Below are 22,182 nucleotides of genomic sequence, written 5' to 3'. Positions count from 1 at the left end.
TCATACCAAAACTCAGAAGTTTTATTGTTAGAAATATCATAAATGGCCTCTGCCATAATTTTCTATCCTTAAGGGAAAGAAAGAAAATGAAGTATTCACAAAAATTGGCTGTTACCAGTACATTCATGGAAATTAATGACAAATTTCCCAAAAGGCTAATAAGTAGTTCCAAAAGCAAAGGATTTGTTTCTTTAATTCATTTTATACCTAATTAAAGCATAATAGTGCCCCTTAATATGAAGTATGTTTCCTACAGAGAGACCTGGCAATGTGCTCAAAACATTTAATCTTCTAGCATGGGATATGCTTTCTTTTGTGGCCTGGACTTTCAGACATGGTTAGAATTAGACATTGTTTACCTTGCATTTTGAAAGTATTATTTTCTGTACTTAATGCAATAAAGCTGAAAATAAAGCATTTTGAAAATTAAACCCTTCGGTCTAATTGTGATTTTGGTTACAAGCCTTCACAATTCAGCTCTTAGCATTCAGAAGGAAATCCTCTCACATAAATCATCCAGGATTACTGGTTTTGGAGAGATTTTTCAAAAACAGATTTTTCAAGATGGTTAGTTTTTATCTTTGACCAGATTTACTTGTAGACTCTGACCATTTGCTCTGTGTGTGTCTGTCTGTCTGTCTGTAAGTTGGCTATTTTTCCTCAAAACAAGTATTTGTAGACTCCTTAATCCAAACAAAATTTACTTACTATCTGCCACTTAGCCCTTCAGTGGAAACCCTTCAACAAGCAAACTGCAGTGAAGTGGAATCCAGTATATTAATTTGGAAAAGGAGCCAGATTTTCATTTTAAATATTCAGTAGCACATTTCAATAGAATGAAAATGACAAGCACCTTGATGCTGTCCACTTATGAGTCTCAGAAAAATCAGGCAGTGAGATGAGGTAAACTCAGCAAAACCCAATTAACATAATTACACCCTGATTTCCCTGCATGCCTCTTGGGAATTAGTGATCGCTCTCCCAGCCCAGCCCCCTCAACCCTCCAGGGAGATGGGGGCCCACATCAGCATGCTTAGTCTGGAATCCTCAACCCTGATAATATCAACATTTTCTATGCGAGGAATCTGCCTGCTGACCTGTTGTTGGCATTTCATAGGGCCTGGGTCACCCATGAAGTTTCTAGGTAGTCAGGAACAAATGGATGCAAGGACAAGAAGGGTAAACCCTTTTCCAAGGGAAGCAAAATTGGGGAAATTGGAGTGACTGACTCTCGAGTGCATGTGCAAGTATAGACACCTTTTAAAAAGGAAAATATGAGAAAATAAGGGAAAGCTAAAATATTCAGAGGAAAAACTACCAGGCATTTAAAACACTTTTTAAAATGATAGAAATTTACATATTGAAATTGTTTATAAATTTATAAATTACACACTATATTATATTATACATCTATTGTATGACAGCTGATGCTTTTGGAAGATGCTTGGAGAGAACTGTTTGTTCTAGGAATAGCACAATGGGCCATTCCGGTTGATGCTAACACTCTACTGGCTGTATCTGGTAAGAATTGCACAATTTAATGACTTTGTTGTAGAAATTACCATAAAAATACATTACTGAAAAAAGAACAACATGTAAAGAATAACAAATTCCTGCTGAACAATAGAGTATACCTGTCATTTATAAATCTATATTTAAATGCAAATAATGTTGTTTTGTTGTATTCATGACTGCTTGCATTGTTATTTAAATGCAAATTACTGTGTTTGTTATTATCCAAGAGAAGATTTTATATTAACTTTCATACAATATAGCCAGTTTACATAGAATCAGATATCTTAGAGTGACAATTGAATAGATATTGATATGCAGGATTTTGTCAAAAATCAATATTAAATCATGAAAATGCCTTCATGTTAGAGCATTTATTGCATATTTTTATTCTAGGCATGAATGGTGACAACACAGATTCCCAGAAGCTGAACAAGATCATATCTGAAATACAGGCTTTACAAGAGGTGGTGGCGCGGTTTAGACAACTCCGGTTAGATGCTACCGAATTTGCCTGTCTAAAATGCATCGTCACTTTCAAAGCTGGTAAGCAGACACAAACTGCTGTCTCTTCTTCCAGTTTTGCCATCTCACTAACTCAATTCAGTTCAGTTGCTCAGTTGTGTCCGAACCCTTGTGACCCCATGGACTGCAGTACACCAGGTCTCCCTGTCTATCACCAACTCCCAGAGCTCACTCAAACTCATGTCCATTGAGTCAGTGATGCCATCCAACCATCTCATCCCCTGTCGTCCCCTTCTCCTCCCACCTTCAATCTTTCCCAGCATCAGGGTCTTTTCAAATGAGTCAGTTCTTCACATCAGGTGGCCAAAGTATTAGAGTTTCAGCTTTAGCATCAGTCCTTCCAATGAATATTCAGGACTGATTTCTTTGGAAATCAGTCTAGCTGGATCTAGCTGGATCTTCTTGCAGTCCATGAGATTCTCAAGAGTCTTCTCTATACAGTTCAAAAGCATCAATTCTTTGGCGCTCAGCTTTCTTCATAGTCCAACTCTCACATCCATACATGACTACTGGAAAAACCATAGCTTTGACTAGATGGACCTTTGTTGGCAAAGTAATGTCTCTGCTTTTTAATATGCTGTCTAGGTTGATCATAACTTTTCTTCCAAGTTGTAAACATCTTTTAATTTCATGGCTGCAGTCACCATCTCCAGTGATTTTGGAGCCCCCCAAAATAAAGTCTCTCACTGTTTCCACTGCTTCCCCATCTATTTGCCATGAAGTGATGGGGCCAAATGCCATGATCTTAGTTTTCTGAATGTTGAGTTTTGTTTTTTTTTTTTTCGCGCCACCCCACCTCCCCCCGCCCGCCCGCCCGCCAGCCACTGCACCGGGCCAGGCCTGAATGTTGAGTTTTAAGCCAGCTTTTTCACTCTCCTCTTTCACTTTCATCATGAAGCTCTTTAGTTCTTCTTCACTTTCTGCCATAAGGGTGGTGTCATCTGCATATCTGAGGCTATTGATATTTCTCCTGGCAATCTTGATTCCAGCTTGTGTTTCATCCAGTCCAGTGCTTTTCATGATGTACTGACTCTCATCCATCTCCAAGTCCAAAAGAGAGGTGATGGCTTTCAAGAGAGCTGATACTCTTAGTCTGACTCCATTGGACCTGCATGTTTTTCTGCTTGTTGACTATCCACTTCCAGAGAGTGTTTTTCCCATCTGCATTCCTGTGCTGCTTCTCACAATTTCATGGTCTTCATTTCTAGTTCCTACACACAGTGGTTCTGAACTGAGAAGTTTCCGGAATGCTGCCGCCATCGCCGCTCTTCAAGACGAGGCTCAGCTAACTCTCAACAGCTACATCCATACCAGGTGACCCTTGTTTGCCTTGAACATGTACTTAAGAAAATTGTTTCCATTGTGAATGCGTGAGCAGGCAGTAGAAAGCCAGTTCAAACACTGCGACTAATTATCCTGTTGCCAAGCTAGTTAATTTAGTTAGAATCTACACCCTCATCTATATCTAAGGGTAGGGGAGAGAAGCAAATCAAATTAGGTTATCAAAGTGAAAGCACTGCCAGACACCTTACTCTTGTCCCAGATGAACAAGTTGATCCATCAATATAGCTGAACACATCTAAGTGAATGTGTATCACCCATCGGCTGTCTGTAGAAACTCTCAGTCACTGGGGTTCCCGCAGTGCTCCTCCTGGCCCACCAAACAAGCAAATCCACCACAAGGTCTGTAGACCTTCTGTTTCCATTTTCATATGAAAAAAGCAAGGCTTTTAAAAGAGCAATGGAACCTTGCTAGTTTACTAAGTTAGGACTGCAGTAGATCTGAGGTTAGAATACAGTTGCTATTCTTTTTTATTCTCTAGATTGATCTTGAAGGGAAGCCCATGGGAACCTGTCTCTATCATCTCAGCATCACCCACAGACACTCTGCTGGGAGTAACTATATCAAATGGGTAGAGGGCACTAATACTTTCGTTACTAAAGGGAGTCAGAGAAACCCTGAGTCACCTGTATTCATTTGGGATGATACCACTTCTGGAAAGATCACCTTATTTCTTTATAAATCCCCTTTTGAATACTAATAAGTAAAACTGTTCCCTGTCCCAGAGTCGTTGAAGGTCACATTCAGAACTCCTATTCCTGAAAGCTTTAGGGTTCATAGCAGATCTTTAGTAGCTGACAGCAACCAGTATCTATTGAGCGCTTACCATGTACCTTACAACCCAGCATGTTGTGATTTTCCCTGAAAGTAGAGGGAGTATATAAACAAATAAATTTGTAAAATGTGAGTTTAAAAACAACAACAACTGTTCCCTGTCCATGGAATATCACTGAAACTGTGATGTGTGATAGTGCATGTATATGTTTTTCCAAACTAAAGTCCCATGGCTTTTAAATTTAAAATCCACATTAAATTTTAGAATGTATATAGTAAGCACCTAAGACTTGTTCAGAATTATAAAATGGAGCAGTACATAATTTGGGCACTTTTTTCCCCATTAAAAACTAACTTGTAAAAAAAAAAAACTCACTTGTATAACCTAACTGACCTCTGACTTAGAGTCTTTAAGGCATAAAGAACATCACCCCGGAAGAATATGACACTAGGTATTGATTCAGCCCTTGCTGAGCCCTTGCTTTTTGTAGGGTGGCTCATGAACACTGTGGGACACGAGAAAGGACTATCCATTATCATTGCAGGAAGTAAGCAGAAGTGTTCATCAGACCAGGGAAGAGAAAAAGCAAAGTGGGGACTGAGAGATGAATTCTAGTTGGATGGAGTAGGAAAAAAATCTGGAAAGTCTGGTGGGTGGAGAAGACAGGTGAGCTGGTCCTTGGATTCCAGCAGGGGAGAAGGTGACCAACAGGAGCCAGAGAAAGGGCTGGTAGAGGTGCCAGGGGAGGTGCCAGAGAGGGAGTAAGGAGAGTCTGAGAGAACCTGACATTTCGAGAGCTGCTTTTAGGATGACTTGAGAGAGTTAAGGGCTTTCCAGGTGGTACTAGTGGTAAAGAACCTGCCTGCCAATTCAGGAGATATAACAGAAGTAGGTTCTATCCCTATGTCGGGAAGACCCCCTCATGGAGGGCATGGCAATCTGCTTCAGTATACTTGCCTAGAGAATCCCATTACAGAGGAGCCTGGGGGGGCTATAGTCAGTCTATAGAGTCGCACAGAGTCAGACATGACTGAAGTGACTTAGCACGCACGAGAGCATTAAACCACAAATTAACAGAAGTCTATTTTGGAAAAATGATGAGTATACTACTTCTCCCTTACCCTCAAAACAAAGAAATTATTAAGGGAAGGAACACATCTACTTTGACATGAGCTTTGTATTTCATGATATCAGCTAGAGCTATAATTTAATATTAATGTCTAGAGTCATAAATGTGACAAAACTAACTATACCTTACTTCTTAGCTCCTTCAAGTCAGTGAACATTCTCCTCTAGCACTTTTCTGTTTAGAAGAATCTGAAATCTAAATGAAAAGTTAGTGTTGCAAACTGAGCTAATTGTGCATTAATTGTTAAACCTGCAAACTGACCTAATTGTTACAGCTCTGTAAGTGATTTCTCTAATAATCTAGGACATAAGGAGAGGGCTAGAAATTGGCATTTCACACAAACTATACATAACTATGTGTAATAACCATATATAATAATGAACAATTTAGTTATATATAATAAACTATATAGCTGACAATCAAATACATGGATCTGTGACAGACACAGAACAGTTACACTTGAAACAAGAAAACTTCCAGTTATGTATGCTGATGGATGGAGTCAGGGGCCTAGATATTCTACAAAATAATTTTGAGCAGTCAGAGAGCCTCTTTCTTTCTCTCTCTGTCTCTGTCTCACACACACATACACATGGTTGTTGTTTCTGGGTAGTACAGTACTCCACATATAATAAACACTTAATTTGTGTTGACTGACTAACCAGCCCCTTCCTAATTAGAAGATAAAAGAAGTGGGTGAGTAGGTGAGTGGATAATCTACTCACAGAAAATCAAGAGTTAATTGTCTATGAAGTCTCCAAAAGCCATCCTTTCTGTCATTATTTCCCAGTGTTTTCTCACTGGGGGAAACGTCAGCACATGGAGTGGTTGCTGCAGACAAGATGGGGGCTTGTCTAGGCCATCACTGCTTCCCACCCACTGCAGGGGGCTTCTCTCCTCTGCCTGCCTGGGAAAGGAAACAGAGTTGTTGAAGAGAGTAAGTGGCCAAGGTGAAAGGGAAACATGGGTCTTCCTCTACTTTCCAGAAAACATAGGAGATGCTTTCAGCAAGGAGAGCAAATGCGATTTATGTGTTGTTGTTGTTGTTGTTTTTCTCCTGTGGGGAGGCTCCACCATGTCCATTCCAGATCATTAAATGTAGTCTGGCTGGGCAGTGAAAGAGCCAAACGAGATCCTCAGAGGCCCAGAATGAATTGTCAGCCTAGAATCAGGTTCAAGAGAGGGACTCTCTTGTGCTCAAAACTTAGAGACAAGCATGAAAGTTGTTCCCCTGGTCTCTGTTTGCACAGTGGGGTTATTGGGCATTTAAACTCAATGTTCGGTTACCTAACTCCTGTGTAGGATATGATATCTGTCAGTTTCTAGCACTTGTGGCCAGCCATGAGTTGAACCTGGCTGAGTCAGTCTTTTGGGTGGTTTGTGTCAGTGCATGGAGCCCTCCTGAATTGATAACCTGATTCCAAGCTATAGACTGAAGAAGCATCTGAGCTGCAGTGAGGAGGTGGCTTACAGGCATCTAAAAGCAGCAGAAGATTGAACTTGTACATCTGAGTACAGATATATGTTGGACATCAAGAGAGGAAATTGTTCAGCAATTTCTCACATCTTTAATTATATGCCAATTTCATTGACATGAAAGTTGGGTGGCACTGCCATGCAACAGAGCTTAGTCTTTAATTTGCAGTGTAATAAAGATGGAATTATTCCTGAGAGTGACTAAGTATAGTGCCTGAATAATAATTTGGATAATTGCTCGGAAAAAGAATCCATTTCATTTGAGGGAAATAGCCTGGTGAAGGAGTCTTGAGAATCAGAAAATGTGGATGTTATCACTAGTTTTTACATCAGTACTAGTGGTTGGTGTCTATACTAGCAACCTTAAGTTTATTATTTGGTCTAAATTGAGTACCGTATTTCTTAAAAAAATTTTTTTTCCCAAATAAAATGCAACCCCTGTGCTAATGATGAGACTGTCACCATGTGCTTTTGGCAGCGTCATTATGTTCTCTGTGCCTGTTATTCCACCTGCCGAATAGGGACAGTACTGCCTGGATAGGACCCTGTAGTATGTTATTAAAGAGGCTCAGTCAGGAAGTTATGCTGAAGATGATGTGTGTTCAAGGACAGATATTAAGCCTGTTCGTGATGGATCTTACCTTGCTTTCATGGCTTCTCCTATTCCAGATACCCCACTCAACCTTGTCGCTTTGGAAAACTCCTGTTACTTTTGCCAGCTTTACGTTCTATTAGCCCATCAACCATAGAGGAAGTGTTTTTCAAAAAAACCATCGGCAATGTGCCAATTACAAGACTGCTTTCAGATATGTACAAATCCAGTGATATCTAAGCTCTCCAAGTCCCCACTTTTCAGGATGGGACAGTATCTGATGAACTTCTACCCATGGAGAACAAACCTCAACTAACAAACCCTTCAGGAAGAATAAATCTGGGAATATGTAGCCTTCAGAAAAGAAATGTCAACTGACACGAAACGATTTCAGTAGCTCTGACCTGCTGCCTCACCCAGGGTAGGGCGGCCTGGAAGGAAAAGGGTATAGAAGGACCGCCTGAGCAGAGAGGACTCACTGCTGCCATGCCCTGGGAAGGGGCCGAATTTGGGGTTGCCACAGGCCGTGCCATTCTGCCTCTTACCTGGAAGATCAGGCTGAACTACCAATAGCTGAAACATAAGTAGAACTTTCTTTTCCCTTTTAGCATATAAAGTTGGGTAACCAAATATAGCTCTGTGTATAACATCATACAGCAGCCTTCAGAACTATTTTATGTTGAAGAATTTATTTTAAAAATAATGCTTAGGTTTTAAATCAAAAGTTTTATCAAAAGTTTCCCTTCTATTGTACTGCATCATAAAGTGGCCTTCAGAACTGAATTAATATGTGAAGGGTAGCTTATGCTGTGAGATTTGCTTTTTCTCTATCTTTTTCCTTTCTCTTTCTTGCTTCCTCCTCCTCCCCCTTCCCTTCTCTCTCCCGTTCCTTCTCCCCTTCCCCCACTCTCCTCCTCCTCCTTCTTCTCAGTACCATAGGCCAGGCAACCTTGTCAAAGGAATTGGTGGACGAAAATGAGATTCTCACCACGACTTCAGGTTGGATAACATCTCAAAACTAGAAGAGCTTTACTAAAAGAACCCAAGTCGCGGGAGGATGAATAAAAACAGCAAAACCAAATAAAGTGGAGATGAGTGATAGAGTGAGGCAGACCGCTGTCCCATTAACATAGTGCTGAAACCAAAGGCAGTGGGGTTCCAAACTCATGTTTCAGTGAGTCACACCAGATAGTAAATGAACAGAGACATGAGACCAGAAGGAATTTCAAGGAGATGGATGCTAAAAGTCTTCTTGATCCATTGCTAACAGCCTGAGACTCTTCAATGCCTTTCAGAAAACTGGTTTCTAGTAAAGCTTTGAATGCCTGCACATGCACACACACACACTTCGTCCTACACTGTAAGCTGCTCCTTTGGTATGAATCTCTACTTATGGAAGTGTAGAAACAAACATTTAAAAATAGCTGCTGTACTTTTCACATTTTGATTTATTAGGTACTAGCACTGAGGGAAAATATTCAGCACTTGGACTATTATAGGATGAGTAAAACTTTCCTTGTACAAAGTGGAATTAACTGATTTGTGAAGTTAAAAGGTTGTACTCATTGTATTTACAAAGAATAAAAAATATATTGAATTTAAATGAACTCTGCCTGGTTTCTTACTCTCCATCCCTGGCTGGTCCTCATTCACTAGAGACAAGGTAGCAGTGGCAGCTGGTGTAAAAACTGAAGCTCAGAGCACTGCAGCCTGAAGAACTGAACCACAAAGGCAATTTCCTTGTTACAGTGAATCCCATTTGTAAAACGATGAATAAAGAAATAAAACATAAGATTCCATTCTCTGCCGCTTTCAAATGTAATTGCATCTGTTAGAAAAATTGCTGTGTGAGGAAGAAAGAGGCCGATTAACAGAGTCTTCATTCACTTGCTCCTCTGTTTCTAACTCTCTTGCCAACATTTCAGTCCTGACCAGGAACTTAAGAATTATTTAATGATAAAAAAGATAAAGTGTGAAGAACCATATTGGTGAGTAAGACGTGCAAGGAGCAGTAGAAAGTGAATTGAGATGTTCTCAGCAAATCTCAGGGCACTGGTCCCACAGCCAGAAGCCAGTGATGGAAATCTGAGGTGCTGAAGACCATGGGCACTGTGGGCTCCTCCTGGGCAGCATCTCCAGCAAGAGTCTGGAGCAGAGATACTTGCATCTCTTGATTAAACTGACCTGGTAGATAGCATGTGTGGAAGTTCAGTCAGCCATCAATTCCTAGTCCACTGATTCCACTGAGAAAGAGAAGTTCCTCTTAAAGGAAAGCAAGATACTAAAAAATGTGTACAAGAATGTTCTTTTCTTTTTTAAAAAAATTTTTTTTTAAGAATGTTCTTTTCAACATTGTAGAGAATAGACACATTGCAGTAAATACAGATGGTGTTACAATAGTTAAAGTGAATGGACTAGAGCTGATGTATAACATGGGTAAATCTGGAATATGATGTTGGGAGTGGTGGTATGTGAATCCCAGAGGATACATGCAGATTGGTTTTTATATAAAGTTTTGCAACCTATAGAACAATACTCCACCATGTTTATAGATATACAAATGTATAGCATATGTTAAAAACAAACATGAGGATGGTATGATAGTGGTGTCCTTTGGGAATGGGTGGGATTGGTGAAGGGTACCAAGATGACCCTCCCTCAAATGTTTCTGAAATGGTCTATTTCGTAAGACAAAAGAGACTTGGGAACAAATATAAGATCAATGACAGGATTTGATAAAGAATAGCAATGGATTCAAGGCTGTTTATCCATGTAATAGTCAATTTTTACTTCAATAATGCTGAATTACTTCCAACAACAAACCTGTATTTCTTGTTCATGGGACTGCTGGGCTGGGCACCTGGCTACAGTTTGGGTGCAAATGGGATCCAGTGTTTCTTCATTCTGGACTAGCATCTTCTCTAGAGCAACTTATTTGTGTGGCAGAGTGTGAAAGTGCAAGGGGCTGAGCCAAACCATGCAAACATTTAAAGCTGCTGCTCCCATCACATGTATTCACTTTCCACAGGTCAAAGCCAAACACAAACACGTGGCCAAACCCAACCTCATGAGGGCCGGGAGTGTATGCTTCTCATGGAAGAGGAGGGAATCACTGACCTGTAATAAAAGCTATTACAGTCCTAATCTGCTTTAATCTGTTTGAAATATTCTCAGCAAAGTTAAAAGGGAGTAAGTTTCCTGTGACATGCCACAAAATACTGATTTCCCAATGGAATTGCCTTTGTTTGGGGGCATCTCTGCCATTACAAAGAAGAATCAAACCTGGCTGTCATAAATCAACTATAGTTTAAAAACAGAACAAAACCCTCGCTTTCAATATTTGACAAAGCCCAGAATTAAAAATCCAGTAGCAATGTCTTTTGGGATTTTGGAATCTCTGCTGTATACAGCCTGGATACTTTAAGAACTGCTTGCTTGGATTTTAAGGCAGACATTCTCTAGGGTTGGTATTGTGGGGGAGGTGCCACAGTTGTCTTGGAATATACAAATTCCAGATATGCAATTTCAATATATGCAATTTGAATATACAAGCAAGAGAAGATGAACCCAGTCAAGTGATGACAGCAGTCAAAGAATAGTCTTCAGTGCTTCTCCTTTGACAACTTTTTTTTCTAAATCTAGGAGGGTCATCTTGCCTGGAAAATCCCATGGACGGAGGAGCCTGGTAGGCTGCAGTCCACGGGGTCACTAAGAGTCGGACACGACTGAGCGACTTCACTTTCACTTTTCATTTTCATGCATTGGAGGAGGAAATGGCAACCCACTCCAGTGTTCTTGCCTGGAGAATCCCAGGGATGGCAGAGCCTGGTGGGCTGCTGTCTATGGGGTCGCACAGAGTCGGACTCGACTGAAGCGACTTAGCAGCAGCAGCAGCAGCATCTTAAAGTAGTGTTTGCATACAATGACAATTACACATGGAGTCTCACATTTGTGTTTGAATTACTTTTAGTTGTTCTTTGACTCTGGAAAAGAGAGAGAATGGAGGATGTTTAGAAACTGAATTGAGATTCCCAGTTTACCACTTACAGTTCAAGGTTTCAGTACAATTTAGGGGCACAAGAACTGAACCCACTGGCTAGAGAACAGCATGGGGGTTGCTGTCTTTAATCATTTATATAAAAATAGAAAGCTTCTGTGGAGATTGTTTAGTAATGTAAGGAAATATCAAATCACTGTGTTCTGCACTTGTATCTAACATAGTGTTGTTTATATCTCAATTATATCTCAGTTTTATAAAAAGAAAGGACATAAAATCACAGTATTCTAATAGGTTGTACAAGGAACAATATTCACATTGTTATAATGATACAAAAACTAATTATTGGTCTAATTAAAAGTATGATAAAATTTTGGGGAAAAGAAGGAGGAGTGGTGGAGGTACTAAGTCTTCATCTCATAATATTTATAAATTAAAAAATTGCTTTTTTCTTTTATTTATGAGATGATAGATATTAACTAAACTAAACCTATTGTGGTAATCATTTCATAGTATATGTAAATCAAACCATCATGCTGTGCAACTTAAACTTATACAGTGATGTATGTCAATTATTTCTAAATATAACTGGGGGAAAAACAAACAAGGTAGAGAGCAGGAAAAAAAAAGGAAACTGTCTACTTTTCTGCAAGTTACTTGTGTATGTGTGGCTCTCTCTCCCGATGGTACATACGGTTCTACCTCATTCATGTTACCATCTGCCTAGTACTTCATTGTATGCACTATAGTTTACCCAACAAATTCCTTATTGGTAGACTTAGGTTGCTTGCAGTTTTTTTACTGCAATTAAACTACAAATTAAACTACAAAGTGCCATCCTTCTATGTACACTTCTGTGAACTTTTGGGGTTTTTCTGTAGGATAAATTCTTAGAAGTGGTATTTCTGGGTCAAAAAGATTGTATGCATTTTTAATTTTGATACATACAACCAAATGGCTCTCCAAAAGCGTTGCATCAATTTGCACTCCTGCCAAGAGGGTGTGAGAGAGCCCATTGCATTGCTCAGAATTTAAAAGTGCTTAATCAGACAGGCTTGATGAACACTTCAGAAGCTGTTAGAAAAATACAGAGAATGCATATGTTTCAATTATGAATATGCCTCTGCTACTGGACTGATGAAGTAGGTTTCACTTTGCACCCATGGTTAGAGTTTGGTTCCCTAAATTTTGCAGTCCAGGCCACTTATATGAACTTTTGACAGTACCCATATCATGATGAAGGCTGAGAGACATTGGATAAATGAAAATATAGAAAGAACTTGGCAGACACTTTGTGCTGCGAAGAAGCTGCTCTAAGACTTTCAAATCATTCATTTTACAACAACTTTTTATAATCGCTTATGGAGGGAGATCCCTGATGGTCTAGTGGTTAGGATTCTGGGTTTTCACTACAGTGGCCTAGGTTCAATCCCTGGTCAGGGAACTGAGATTGTGTAAAAAAAAAAGAAAAAAAAGATCATTTATGGAAACTGAAGAATAATAATAACTCTCTGTGAGTAGTTTCAGTACCTTTATGACAATGGCTTATTATTTTTTTTAATGTAGTCTGTTTTTTAAATCACGATTTTAGATTTTTGAAGCTCATTTTGGAACATGAAGTGTTTTTTTTTTTTTCCTCTGAATACTTCTGACTTGCATATAAACCATTAGGGAGGGTGGTTAGAGTTTTCTGCCACTGCTGAGCTGGGCTTGTCAGCAATGTGCAGAGGGCCTTCTCTCCAATGGAGAAACCAGGATGTTGTCACATAGCCTGGGCATCTTTCTGATGTACCGAAGTGTTGCAATGTTCTGCTGGGAAACTGTGAGTAGGGTCAAGTATTGAGGAAGCCAAAGTCATAGGTTTGATCCTCAAGGAGTCAGGCTTTGTCTGTGGCCCTAGTATCTCTAAAGTCCTTCAGTGGTTATGTCCCAGGATGCTGAGCAAGTGGCAGTGGAGGCCTGGGGTCCTCCACTGTGAAGGCTGGAGAACAACTCCCAGCTCTTGTCCCACAGGTGTTATCCAGGGTATCTTCACACTGACCCAGCCATGAGCCTGGTGGAAGCAGGGCTGGCCAGGGTGAGGAGACTTGGGTTCTAGTTATGACCAATGTGATCTCGGGCAAGTCAGTTAACCTCTCTGCACATCAGTGTTTTCATCTGTGCAAAGGAGCACTAGACTTAATGATACCTAATTTCCCTTCCTCTTTGGGGGCACCAACTAATGAGATTGATTGGATTTCCAAAGGTGCTCAACCTTGACTACTTGCTCACCAAATCCTTTCATTTGGACAAGTAGTTTTCAATCTTGGCTGCACATAGAATCACTTTGGTAGCTTTTAAATGCCCAGGGCCTAGGCTGCATCCACACCAGAGCAAGTACACTGGAATCTCTGAGGCGAGGTCCAGGTCTTTGAAAACTCCCCAATGATTCCTGTGTGGAGCTAAGGATGAAAAGCCCTGATGTGGTCTTTGGTTGGGAGACCTGAGGCTGGAGTCACGTTCAGGCTCCCGGATCATCTGTGTCCCTCGTTCCTCATGCCTGGTTGCGCTCCCCCTACACACTGGTGACCTTTAAAAAAGTTAATTCTTCCCCCTTTATCCCTGCTCTGGCCTGTCATTGAACTCACCCAGCTGATTGTGGTGCTTATGATTGAGAACCTCTTCTGACCGCTTCCCTTTCCCCAGAAATTAACGTGATCATTAAGGCTTATAATTTCACTCACCAGTGCTATCAATCAAGGGGCTGTGAAACAGAGTTAAGAGTGCTTTTGTAATTGGCAGCAGCCTGTGATTCGGAGCAGGGCATCCAGGGGCGGTGAGCAGGCTGGAGGAGGGGAGAGCTGGTGTTCAGGGAAGGGCTATGCCTCCTTGAACTGACTCCTTCAGCTCTTTGTGACCAGCTCCCCAGGGGTCAGTAAGCTCCCAGCGTCATCTGCCCTGAATATCAAAGGGAGGAAACCAGTTCTTTGCTAGCAGTGCTTCAGGCTACCCCTTGCCTACCCTAGGCTCTCTGCAGTTGAAAGGAAGGTGTCTTCAGGTTCTGAAGAGAGGAATAGGAAAGATCAGTGGATTCTTTATACACTGGGCAACTTGAGTCTTGTCGGGGAGGAGCAGTCGGTCAGGATTATCTGTAGTTCAGAAGTGAGGTTAAGGCTGTCAAGCCTGAGGGACTGACACATTCCTCCTCTGTAAAACCCTTGCTTAGAGATACCTTTTGTGTGTGCTTGGTCACTCAGTCGTATCTGACTCTTTGCAACTCTATGGACTGTAGCCCACCAAGCTCCTCTGTCCATGGGATTCTCCAAGCAAGAATACTAAAGTAGGTTGCCTCCAGGGATCTTCCCAATCCAGGGATTGAACCCACGTCTCCTGCTTACCCGGGCCTCTGGGTAAAGGTGGATTCTTTACCACTGTGCCACCTGGGAAGCCTTAGAGATAACTTGGAACCCCATAAGTAGCAGCTGAGCATGGAGCAGTCATACTCTGTGCCCCATCACCCCACCCAGATTGCCTCCAGGCTTCCTCCTGCATACTGGAAGCTGGTGATCAGGGTGGCCCTGAGACTCTTTTCCCTCTTGGGAGGATTAGGGGGCTGATTCAGTTTCTGCTACACACAGTGTCTAGTGGAATATCTCATACATACATGTAGGTGGGCCAGAGGTGAAGGAGTAGTAATTTTTGAATTAAATATAACATTAAAAGTAACTTTCATTTGATAGTAATACAAGAAATTTGGAGGGGAAAATTATCTATAATTCCACCTCCCTTACACCATTTTTATTTTTACCTTTTTTTTCTAGTTCTTACATATACACCTATATATTTTAACATAATCAGTGAACATATTTTCCATTCTGACACTACTCTTAACATTCTATCAATTGCATTCTTAGAGTATCTGTGAAACTTCAGAATTCCTTTTGGTGCTTGCATAATAATTCTGATACTTGGAGTATGCCATAGTTTTCCTCTTTCACTGTTTTGGATAATTATTAACCCAAATGTTTAATAAAATAAATTTATATTATATGGAATGACATGGAAATATTGTTAAAATGTTTAACATTACCGATGGAAAATGTTAAAATGTAGTTTCCTGGTTCCCACTTCTTGAGATTGGGATTCAGCAAGTGTGAGGTGGGGCCTGGGCATCTGCATTTTGACAATCCTGACGCAGGTGGTCCCAGCACCATAGGCTTAGGCAGGTGCTGCATCTGCCTAAAATAGTCAGATCACACCGCTGCTCTGAACCCAGAAGTTCCCCAGATTCTACAACTGAGTTTTGCAGTCCACATAAAAGACCAGTCCCCTGCTTTGGAATGTGTCTACTGAGTTAGTGTGTTTATCAGGATACTTTTCTTCTCACTCATCTCCCAGGGCTCCTTCCAAGTGCTGCCCTCTTGGCAGTACTGGGACCCCAAGGCTCAATGTGCTTGCATGCTCCCAGGAAGGGAAGAAAGTCTTGCCAGTGGTGTCATATTTCTGCATAAGAACTAGAGCTCTAGTTTGGTGGTTGCCTAGTGGTTCGGATTCTGGGCTGTCACTGCCATGGCCCAGATTCAGAGCCTGATTAGGGAACTGACATCCTGTAAGCTGCATAGTGTGGTCAAAACAAAACAAACAGCAAAACAGAGATCAAGGATGGAAAACACATTTTCTTTAAAAAAAAAAAAAAGTTATTGATTTGGCTGCATTGAGTCTTAGCTGCGGCACCTGGGTTGGCCCAAAACACGTGGGAACCTAGCTCCCTGAACAGGGATTGAACCTGCATCCCATTGGAAGGTGGACTCTTACCATCAGGGAAGTCCCAACACATTTTCTCAACAAATTCTTAGAAATCATGACTGCTCCCTTAAAGAACTGTTTTTTCCTTTGTTTGATCTTTTAAGCAAATTACTGACACATGCACAACATGATTGAATTTTAAAATGTTATGTTGAACAAAAGAATCCAGACAAAAGAGAGCGCTGGCCCAAGGATACAGAGCTGGGATTTGAAGCCAAGTCTGAGTGACTTTAAAGCTTATCCCCTTTCTACTAGTCCTCAGCTCACCTCTTGGTTTTTAGCCTGGGCTCTGGGTCTGCTGTTAGGGGAGGCCTTGGCCAAGTCCCTTCCTGCATCTGAGAAATGAGAGGCTTGGATGGAATTGCTTCTAAGATTCCTTATAATTCTAATGTCATATGAGTTTATGAGTCTAGTTCATTTAAAAATTTTACTTATTCTTGAATAGTTAATAGTCATATGATACAGATCCAAAAAGTTCTAAAGGGTATGTATACATGTCACAGAGCACAAGAGATTAGAGAGACATGACAAATAAATGTACTGGGTGTTCTGGGTGGGATACTGGGGCAGAAAGCATGTTAGTAGAAAAGCTGGTGGAAGGCAGTTTGGAGTTTAGTTAATAGTAATGTACCAAGGTTGGCTTCTTAATTTTGACAAAACATTTTGGTCATATAAGATAAGGGGAAACTGAGTGATGGGGTACATAGGAACTCTTTGTATTACCTTTGCAGCTTTTCTGTAGATCTGAAATTATTCCAAAATAGAAAAGCTTTTCCTCTCACCTCCTCATCCTTGGGGCATCCACCCAGTCCACCCAACCAGGCAACTAATGTTGCTTGTTTTGAGATATTTAATTAATAAACAGAGAAAATATCTATATTGTATAAATATCATTTCTCAAAACACAAAGTATGTCTGTGAGATAAATTCCTGGAAGTGAAATTCCTGGGCATATAGTTTTGATACTTATTGCCAAATTGCCTTCCGTGAAGGGTGTGCCAATTTAGCCTCCTGCCAGACACTGCGTATGAGGGCCTGTCATTTCACCAACACAGACTGTTGTCTGAGAGACCGGTTTACTTCAGTTTAAGTCAGACTGTCAACTTCCAAAATATTCATGAACAAACTTCTCTAGAATGCTGCCAACAGAATGTGGGTCCATTCTGAAGGGTACAGCCAAGGCACATGGGGTGGCTGCTATGGGCAGAAGCAGCAAGGCCCTGAAGAAGTGATAGCAAATGAATAACATTCCTAACTTCAGTCACTACTGTCCTCAGGAGAGGATATTCACAGAAGGCCATTGTTTCTGCTCCCCAGCACACAAAGGGTCAAGCCTAACAAATTTGCTCATAGTGGGGGGAAAAAAAAAACCCCAGCAGGTCAAAGCGTTCAGATTACAGGTCCAGGAAAATCCCTTTGCAGAAAGAAGACAGCAAATCCCCAGTGTGGTTGAAAAGACAAAACTTTCTTCACCTCAGAGACTCTTCACATGAATAAACCGGTTAAACATGGTTTGGATTTACTGAACATGAAAACAACTGGATTAAAGTATAATCTAGCCAGAAAGGAAAGGAAATGTACCGAGAAAGCTAAGTAATGACAAAGCAGCAGTGTCTACGTGTGCCAAGAAGGGATGACCATTCCAGTTTTATAACCAAATTTTCTTAAAATGTTTAGCTTTCTTTTAGATCACAGTAATGAGTCTCTGCCTGCACTGGCCTCTTTGATAACAACACTGGCATCAAGGCAACCGTGTGAGCACAAGGGACAATGCTGCCCAGGAGGCCGGAGGCTCCAGCTGTCGGGGAGGATGTTCTGGTCTGGGCCCTGGCCTGACTGCCAACAGTCTGTGCAATCTATATGGGAGACAGCATTGCACAGGCACAAGCTTTAAAATCAGAAAGACCTGGATATGTATCCCAGTGTTACTTTTTTCTGGCTCTGTGACCTTGGACAAATTACTTATACTGTCTCAGCTCTTCTTTTGGTAAAACGAGGATAATATTTTGAGGTTTAAGTGAGGTGATAGATGTGAAAAGCCCAGGCTGAAACCTAAGCTCTCAATCAATGGTTGGTTGTTTCCCAGTCTCCCTCTCATGTATGACCACCAGGTGAACCCATCCCATGCCATGCAGTCTTAAGCACATCGAAATCATGTTCTGTGACAGGAGGGTTCCAAATTTTTTTATACCGAGGGTTCCTAACCTTTTTGTGCCAAAGATCCCTACTCAGATGTTGATAAAAGCATAAAACACATAGGAATACAAAAAGAAACCCATTTGTTGAAATACATTTATTCAAGTATTTTTTTTAACCTGTGAAAAATATGTGCCTTTCTTTAACACATTAAATAAGATCTCGGTATGGGTCTAATCACTACAGTAGTTTTCAAACAGAATATTTCAAGATCTGCAGCATTGTATGTGATATAACCTATCTGCATTTTTAAATTGGTGACAATCACAAGTTATGCTTAACTGCTACTCTGGTTTGCTCCTATTTTCATAATGAAAAAATGCTACGTTTCAGTTAGAGAAAACTAAATATAAAGATGCAACTTTTTTTCCTATCCAAATTCAGACATCAGGTTAAGAACTCAGCTTTGATCAAATATCACCACCTCTGGCCTCGATAATTTTGTCAATCAAAAGCTGTCAAACCAGCGCTCCTTTATCTTACTCTTTCCCTCTGGCTTCATTCAAGATTTTCTTTTGGTCTTTGGTTTTCTGCAGGCTTCCCTGATAGCTCATTTGGTAAAGAATCCACCTGTGATGCGAGAGATCCCGGTTCAATTCCTGGGTCAGGAAGATCCCCTGGAGAAGGGATAGGCTACCTACTCCAGTGTTTTTGGGCTTCCCTTGTGGCTTAGCTGGTAAAGAATCCACCTGCAATGCAGGAGACCTGGGCTTGATTCCTGGGTTGGGAAGATCCCCTGGAGAAGGGACCAGCTACCCATTCCAGTACTATACAGTCCACAGGGTCCCAAAGTGTCAGACATGTCTGACTTTCACTTTCATATTGATTTTTTGCAGTTAGAGTATGATATGCCTGTGCTGTTTTGTTTTGAATTTATCTTGGTTATTTTCTCAGCTTTTTGGATCTGTGGTTTGTTGTCTTTAAGTTTGGTAAGTTCTCAGCCATTTAGAACTTAAAATATTTATTTTGCTCTGTCCTTTCTGGTATTCCAATTACACATGTGTTATACCTTTTGCAATGATCTCACAGTTTTTGGAAGTTTTGTTGTTTATCTGTTGTTTACTTTTTGTGTTTCAGTTTGGGCAGTTTCTACTGCTATATCTTAAAGAAAGAAAGAAAAAAAGAAAGTCGCTCAGTCGTGTCCGACTCTTTGCGATCCCATGGACTGTAGCCTACCAGGCTCTTCCGTCCATGGGATTTTCCAGGCAAGAATACTGGAGTGGGTTGCCATTTCCTTCTCCAGGGGATCTTCCTGACCGAGGGATTGAACCCCAGTCTCCCACATTGTAGGCAGACGCTTTACCATCTGAGCCATATCTTAAGATGCACTTATTTTATGTTGAGTCTACTGATGAGCCCATTAAAAGGCATTCTTCATTTTTATGACAGTGATTTTGATCTCTAGTATTTCCTTGAGTCTTAAAGTTTCTACTTCTCTAATTACATTACCCTTCTGTTCTTGAATGTTTCCCCCCCCCATTAAAACTTTTAACATATTAATCAGTTATTTTAAATTCTTTGTTTGATAATTCCAATGTCGTATTTGACTCTGGTAGCATATATGACTTTGGTTCTGATGATTGCTTTCTTTCTTCTGAATGTTTTTTCTTGTTTTTTGGCATACCTTGGAATTTTTTGTTGAAAGCCACATATGTTGCACTAGATAATAGAAACTAAAATAAATGGGCCTTCTCTGTTTAAGATTTATGATTATCTGGCTAGGGAGTGGACTTGTTTAATGTTTGCTCTGATTTTAGGTACCAGAGGCTTCAAATTACTCGTTTCTATGCTTTTCTCTTTCTTAACTCTAGGTTTCCTTCCTCCTCAGAGTCTGTCTGGCAGCTTTCAGCTATAATCCACTGTTATACTGGAGCCCTGGTGTGGTGTGGTGCTACAGTGGGAGGCAAGAGCACATTCTATAGTTCCTAGATGTCCAGGGTCCAGTGGGCCTGTGGCCTTCACAGGTGTCTCCAGTGGCACAGCTTCCCCCTTCCCCGTTTCCTCCCTTCTCTGGCTGCAGCATTTCCTTAAAGTCTTGACCTCTGTTGACCATGTTTTATTTTTCCTTTAGGTAAGATAGGAAGGCTAGAGGTGTGGGAGGAATGCCCTTCCCTCATCAGGGAGGGATAAGGCTCTGGCAAAGGCTTATCCTGGAGGATAGGCCTTTGTAACGGGCTTTCCTGGTTGGTCAGCGGTAATGCCTGCAATGCAGGAGACACAGGTTCAATCCCTGGGTCAGGAAGATCCTTGGAGGAAGGCATGGCAACCCACTCCAGTATTCTTGCCTGGAGAATCTCATGGACAGAGGAGCCTGGCGGGCTCCGAAGAGTTGGACACAACTGAAGCGACTGAGCACACACACGCACGGGCCTTTGTAACAAAGCAGATTCTGGTATTTCACACTGATTATTCATCTCCTCTTCCTGTCAGAGACATAAGGGATCTGTCTTGATCTTCCCTGTGGAAATCTGGTGGGGTTCCTGGAGGTACAGCCTAGGTACATGTGGGGGCCCCTCTAAGACTGTGGTCTCCAGGAGTTACTCTCATGCTAGACCATACTTGTGTGTGCACGTTCAGTCGCTTCAGTTGTGTCCAACTCTTTGCGACCCTATGGACTGTAGCCCGCCAAGCTCCTCTGTCCATGGGATTCTCCAGGCAAGAATACAGGAGTTGGTTGCCATTTAATTCTCTAGGGGATCTTTCCAACCCAGGGATCAAATCCATGTCTCTATGCCTCCTGCATTGGTAGGTGGGTTCTTTACCACCAGTGCCACCTGGGAAGGTCACACTCAACCTCCACAAATTCGGTATCACAGTATGTGTGATCCTACCAGTTTGTGACTAGCAGTTCCTGCTCAGAGGTAAACAGATTTTGACCATGTCTGTCTAGATGAGCATGTCATTCCAGATTTGAGGGTGGAGGTTTGCTCTGCAACCTCCATTCTCTGATGGGGGGGCCTAAGATAAGGTGGGTCACTGATTTTTTCACTTTGTCGAGCTTTTCCTTGTTGTGAAGCCAAGGATGCCAACTTTCAAGCTTTTTACACTTTGGGGCTGAAACTCAAGTGGCATTTATTTTAAATGACCATTTCCCTCCCTCCACTTGAACTCATGTGTCCCTTCCCTCCTCACATTTGCCATGTCTTCTGTCTGTACCTTGTGAGTCTTTTCATGACAGTGTCCTAGCAAGACTGAGTTTCTTGAGAAAGGGCCTTTGTTAACCTCTTGTGTATGTTTACACTTTGCTCATGTAAAATGCTTAGTGTTGCTGTTTGATTTTGCTGAGTCACTTCCATTTATGTCACTCATTCTAAAAGGCATCTGTGGTGAGGTGGTACCCAGCACCCTGAAAACTTCCTTTTGGGCTTTTAAACAAATTGTCCTGGTCTCCAAAATCAAGGTCTTATTTTCTTAGCAAGGTCAGAATAAGGCAAACTTCATTTACTATAAATCAAGATTTACAAAAGTAATTTCTCAAAATAAGTCCTGACTTTTTCTTAATTTCCTGATTTCTTTTCATAATGATCTAGTCAGGTTAAGATCAAATCGAACCAAATTCCAGGAAATCAAAGGGCCTTCTAGCTAAGTGCCCAAACATGGCTATTTCAGAATTACCTGCGAAGCTTTAAAAAAAAACAAAACAAAAACCTGGATAGTCTTAAACAGTAATTGTGGTACACAGCTAAGTTTAGGAGTGTAAGATACTTCTGATCAGTTACCTCTGCATGCCCCAAAGCACTTTTTATACTTACAATTACAATCACACTAAAAAACAAAACCAATTCACATTCACTCATGCTTATCCTAGAGGACCCTGGAAATGTTACTGGAAATTCACCCTGTCACTCAATCA

The 22,182-nt window shown here is 41.1% G+C and overlaps 1 protein-coding gene across 2 annotated transcripts in view; it reads left to right on the top strand.

Annotated features, from left to right (window-relative positions):
- NR2E1 (nuclear receptor subfamily 2 group E member 1) overlaps positions 1–8,954 on the top strand; it is a 116,833-nt gene extending 107,879 nt beyond the window's left edge. For both annotated transcript variants that reach the window (XM_086317458.1, XM_086317459.1), the window contains 4 exons: positions 1,425–1,521; positions 1,909–2,058; positions 3,246–3,351; positions 7,429–8,954. In XM_086317458.1, the coding sequence (XP_086173584.1) occupies positions 1,425–1,521; positions 1,909–2,058; positions 3,246–3,351; positions 7,429–7,591 (516 nt within the window). In that variant the 3' untranslated portion in view covers positions 7,592–8,954. The remainder of the gene's footprint in view (positions 1–1,424; positions 1,522–1,908; positions 2,059–3,245; positions 3,352–7,428) is intronic.
- The last annotated feature ends 13,228 nt before the right edge of the window (positions 8,955–22,182 follow it).

This window comes from Bos grunniens, chromosome 9, assembly GCF_055505025.1.
Source record: "Bos grunniens cultivar Pamir isolate PY7600 chromosome 9, Bosgru_T2T1.0, whole genome shotgun sequence".
Classification (NCBI taxonomy): Eukaryota; Metazoa; Chordata; class Mammalia; order Artiodactyla; family Bovidae; genus Bos; species Bos grunniens.
This window is presented reverse-complemented; position numbering and strand designations above follow the sequence as displayed.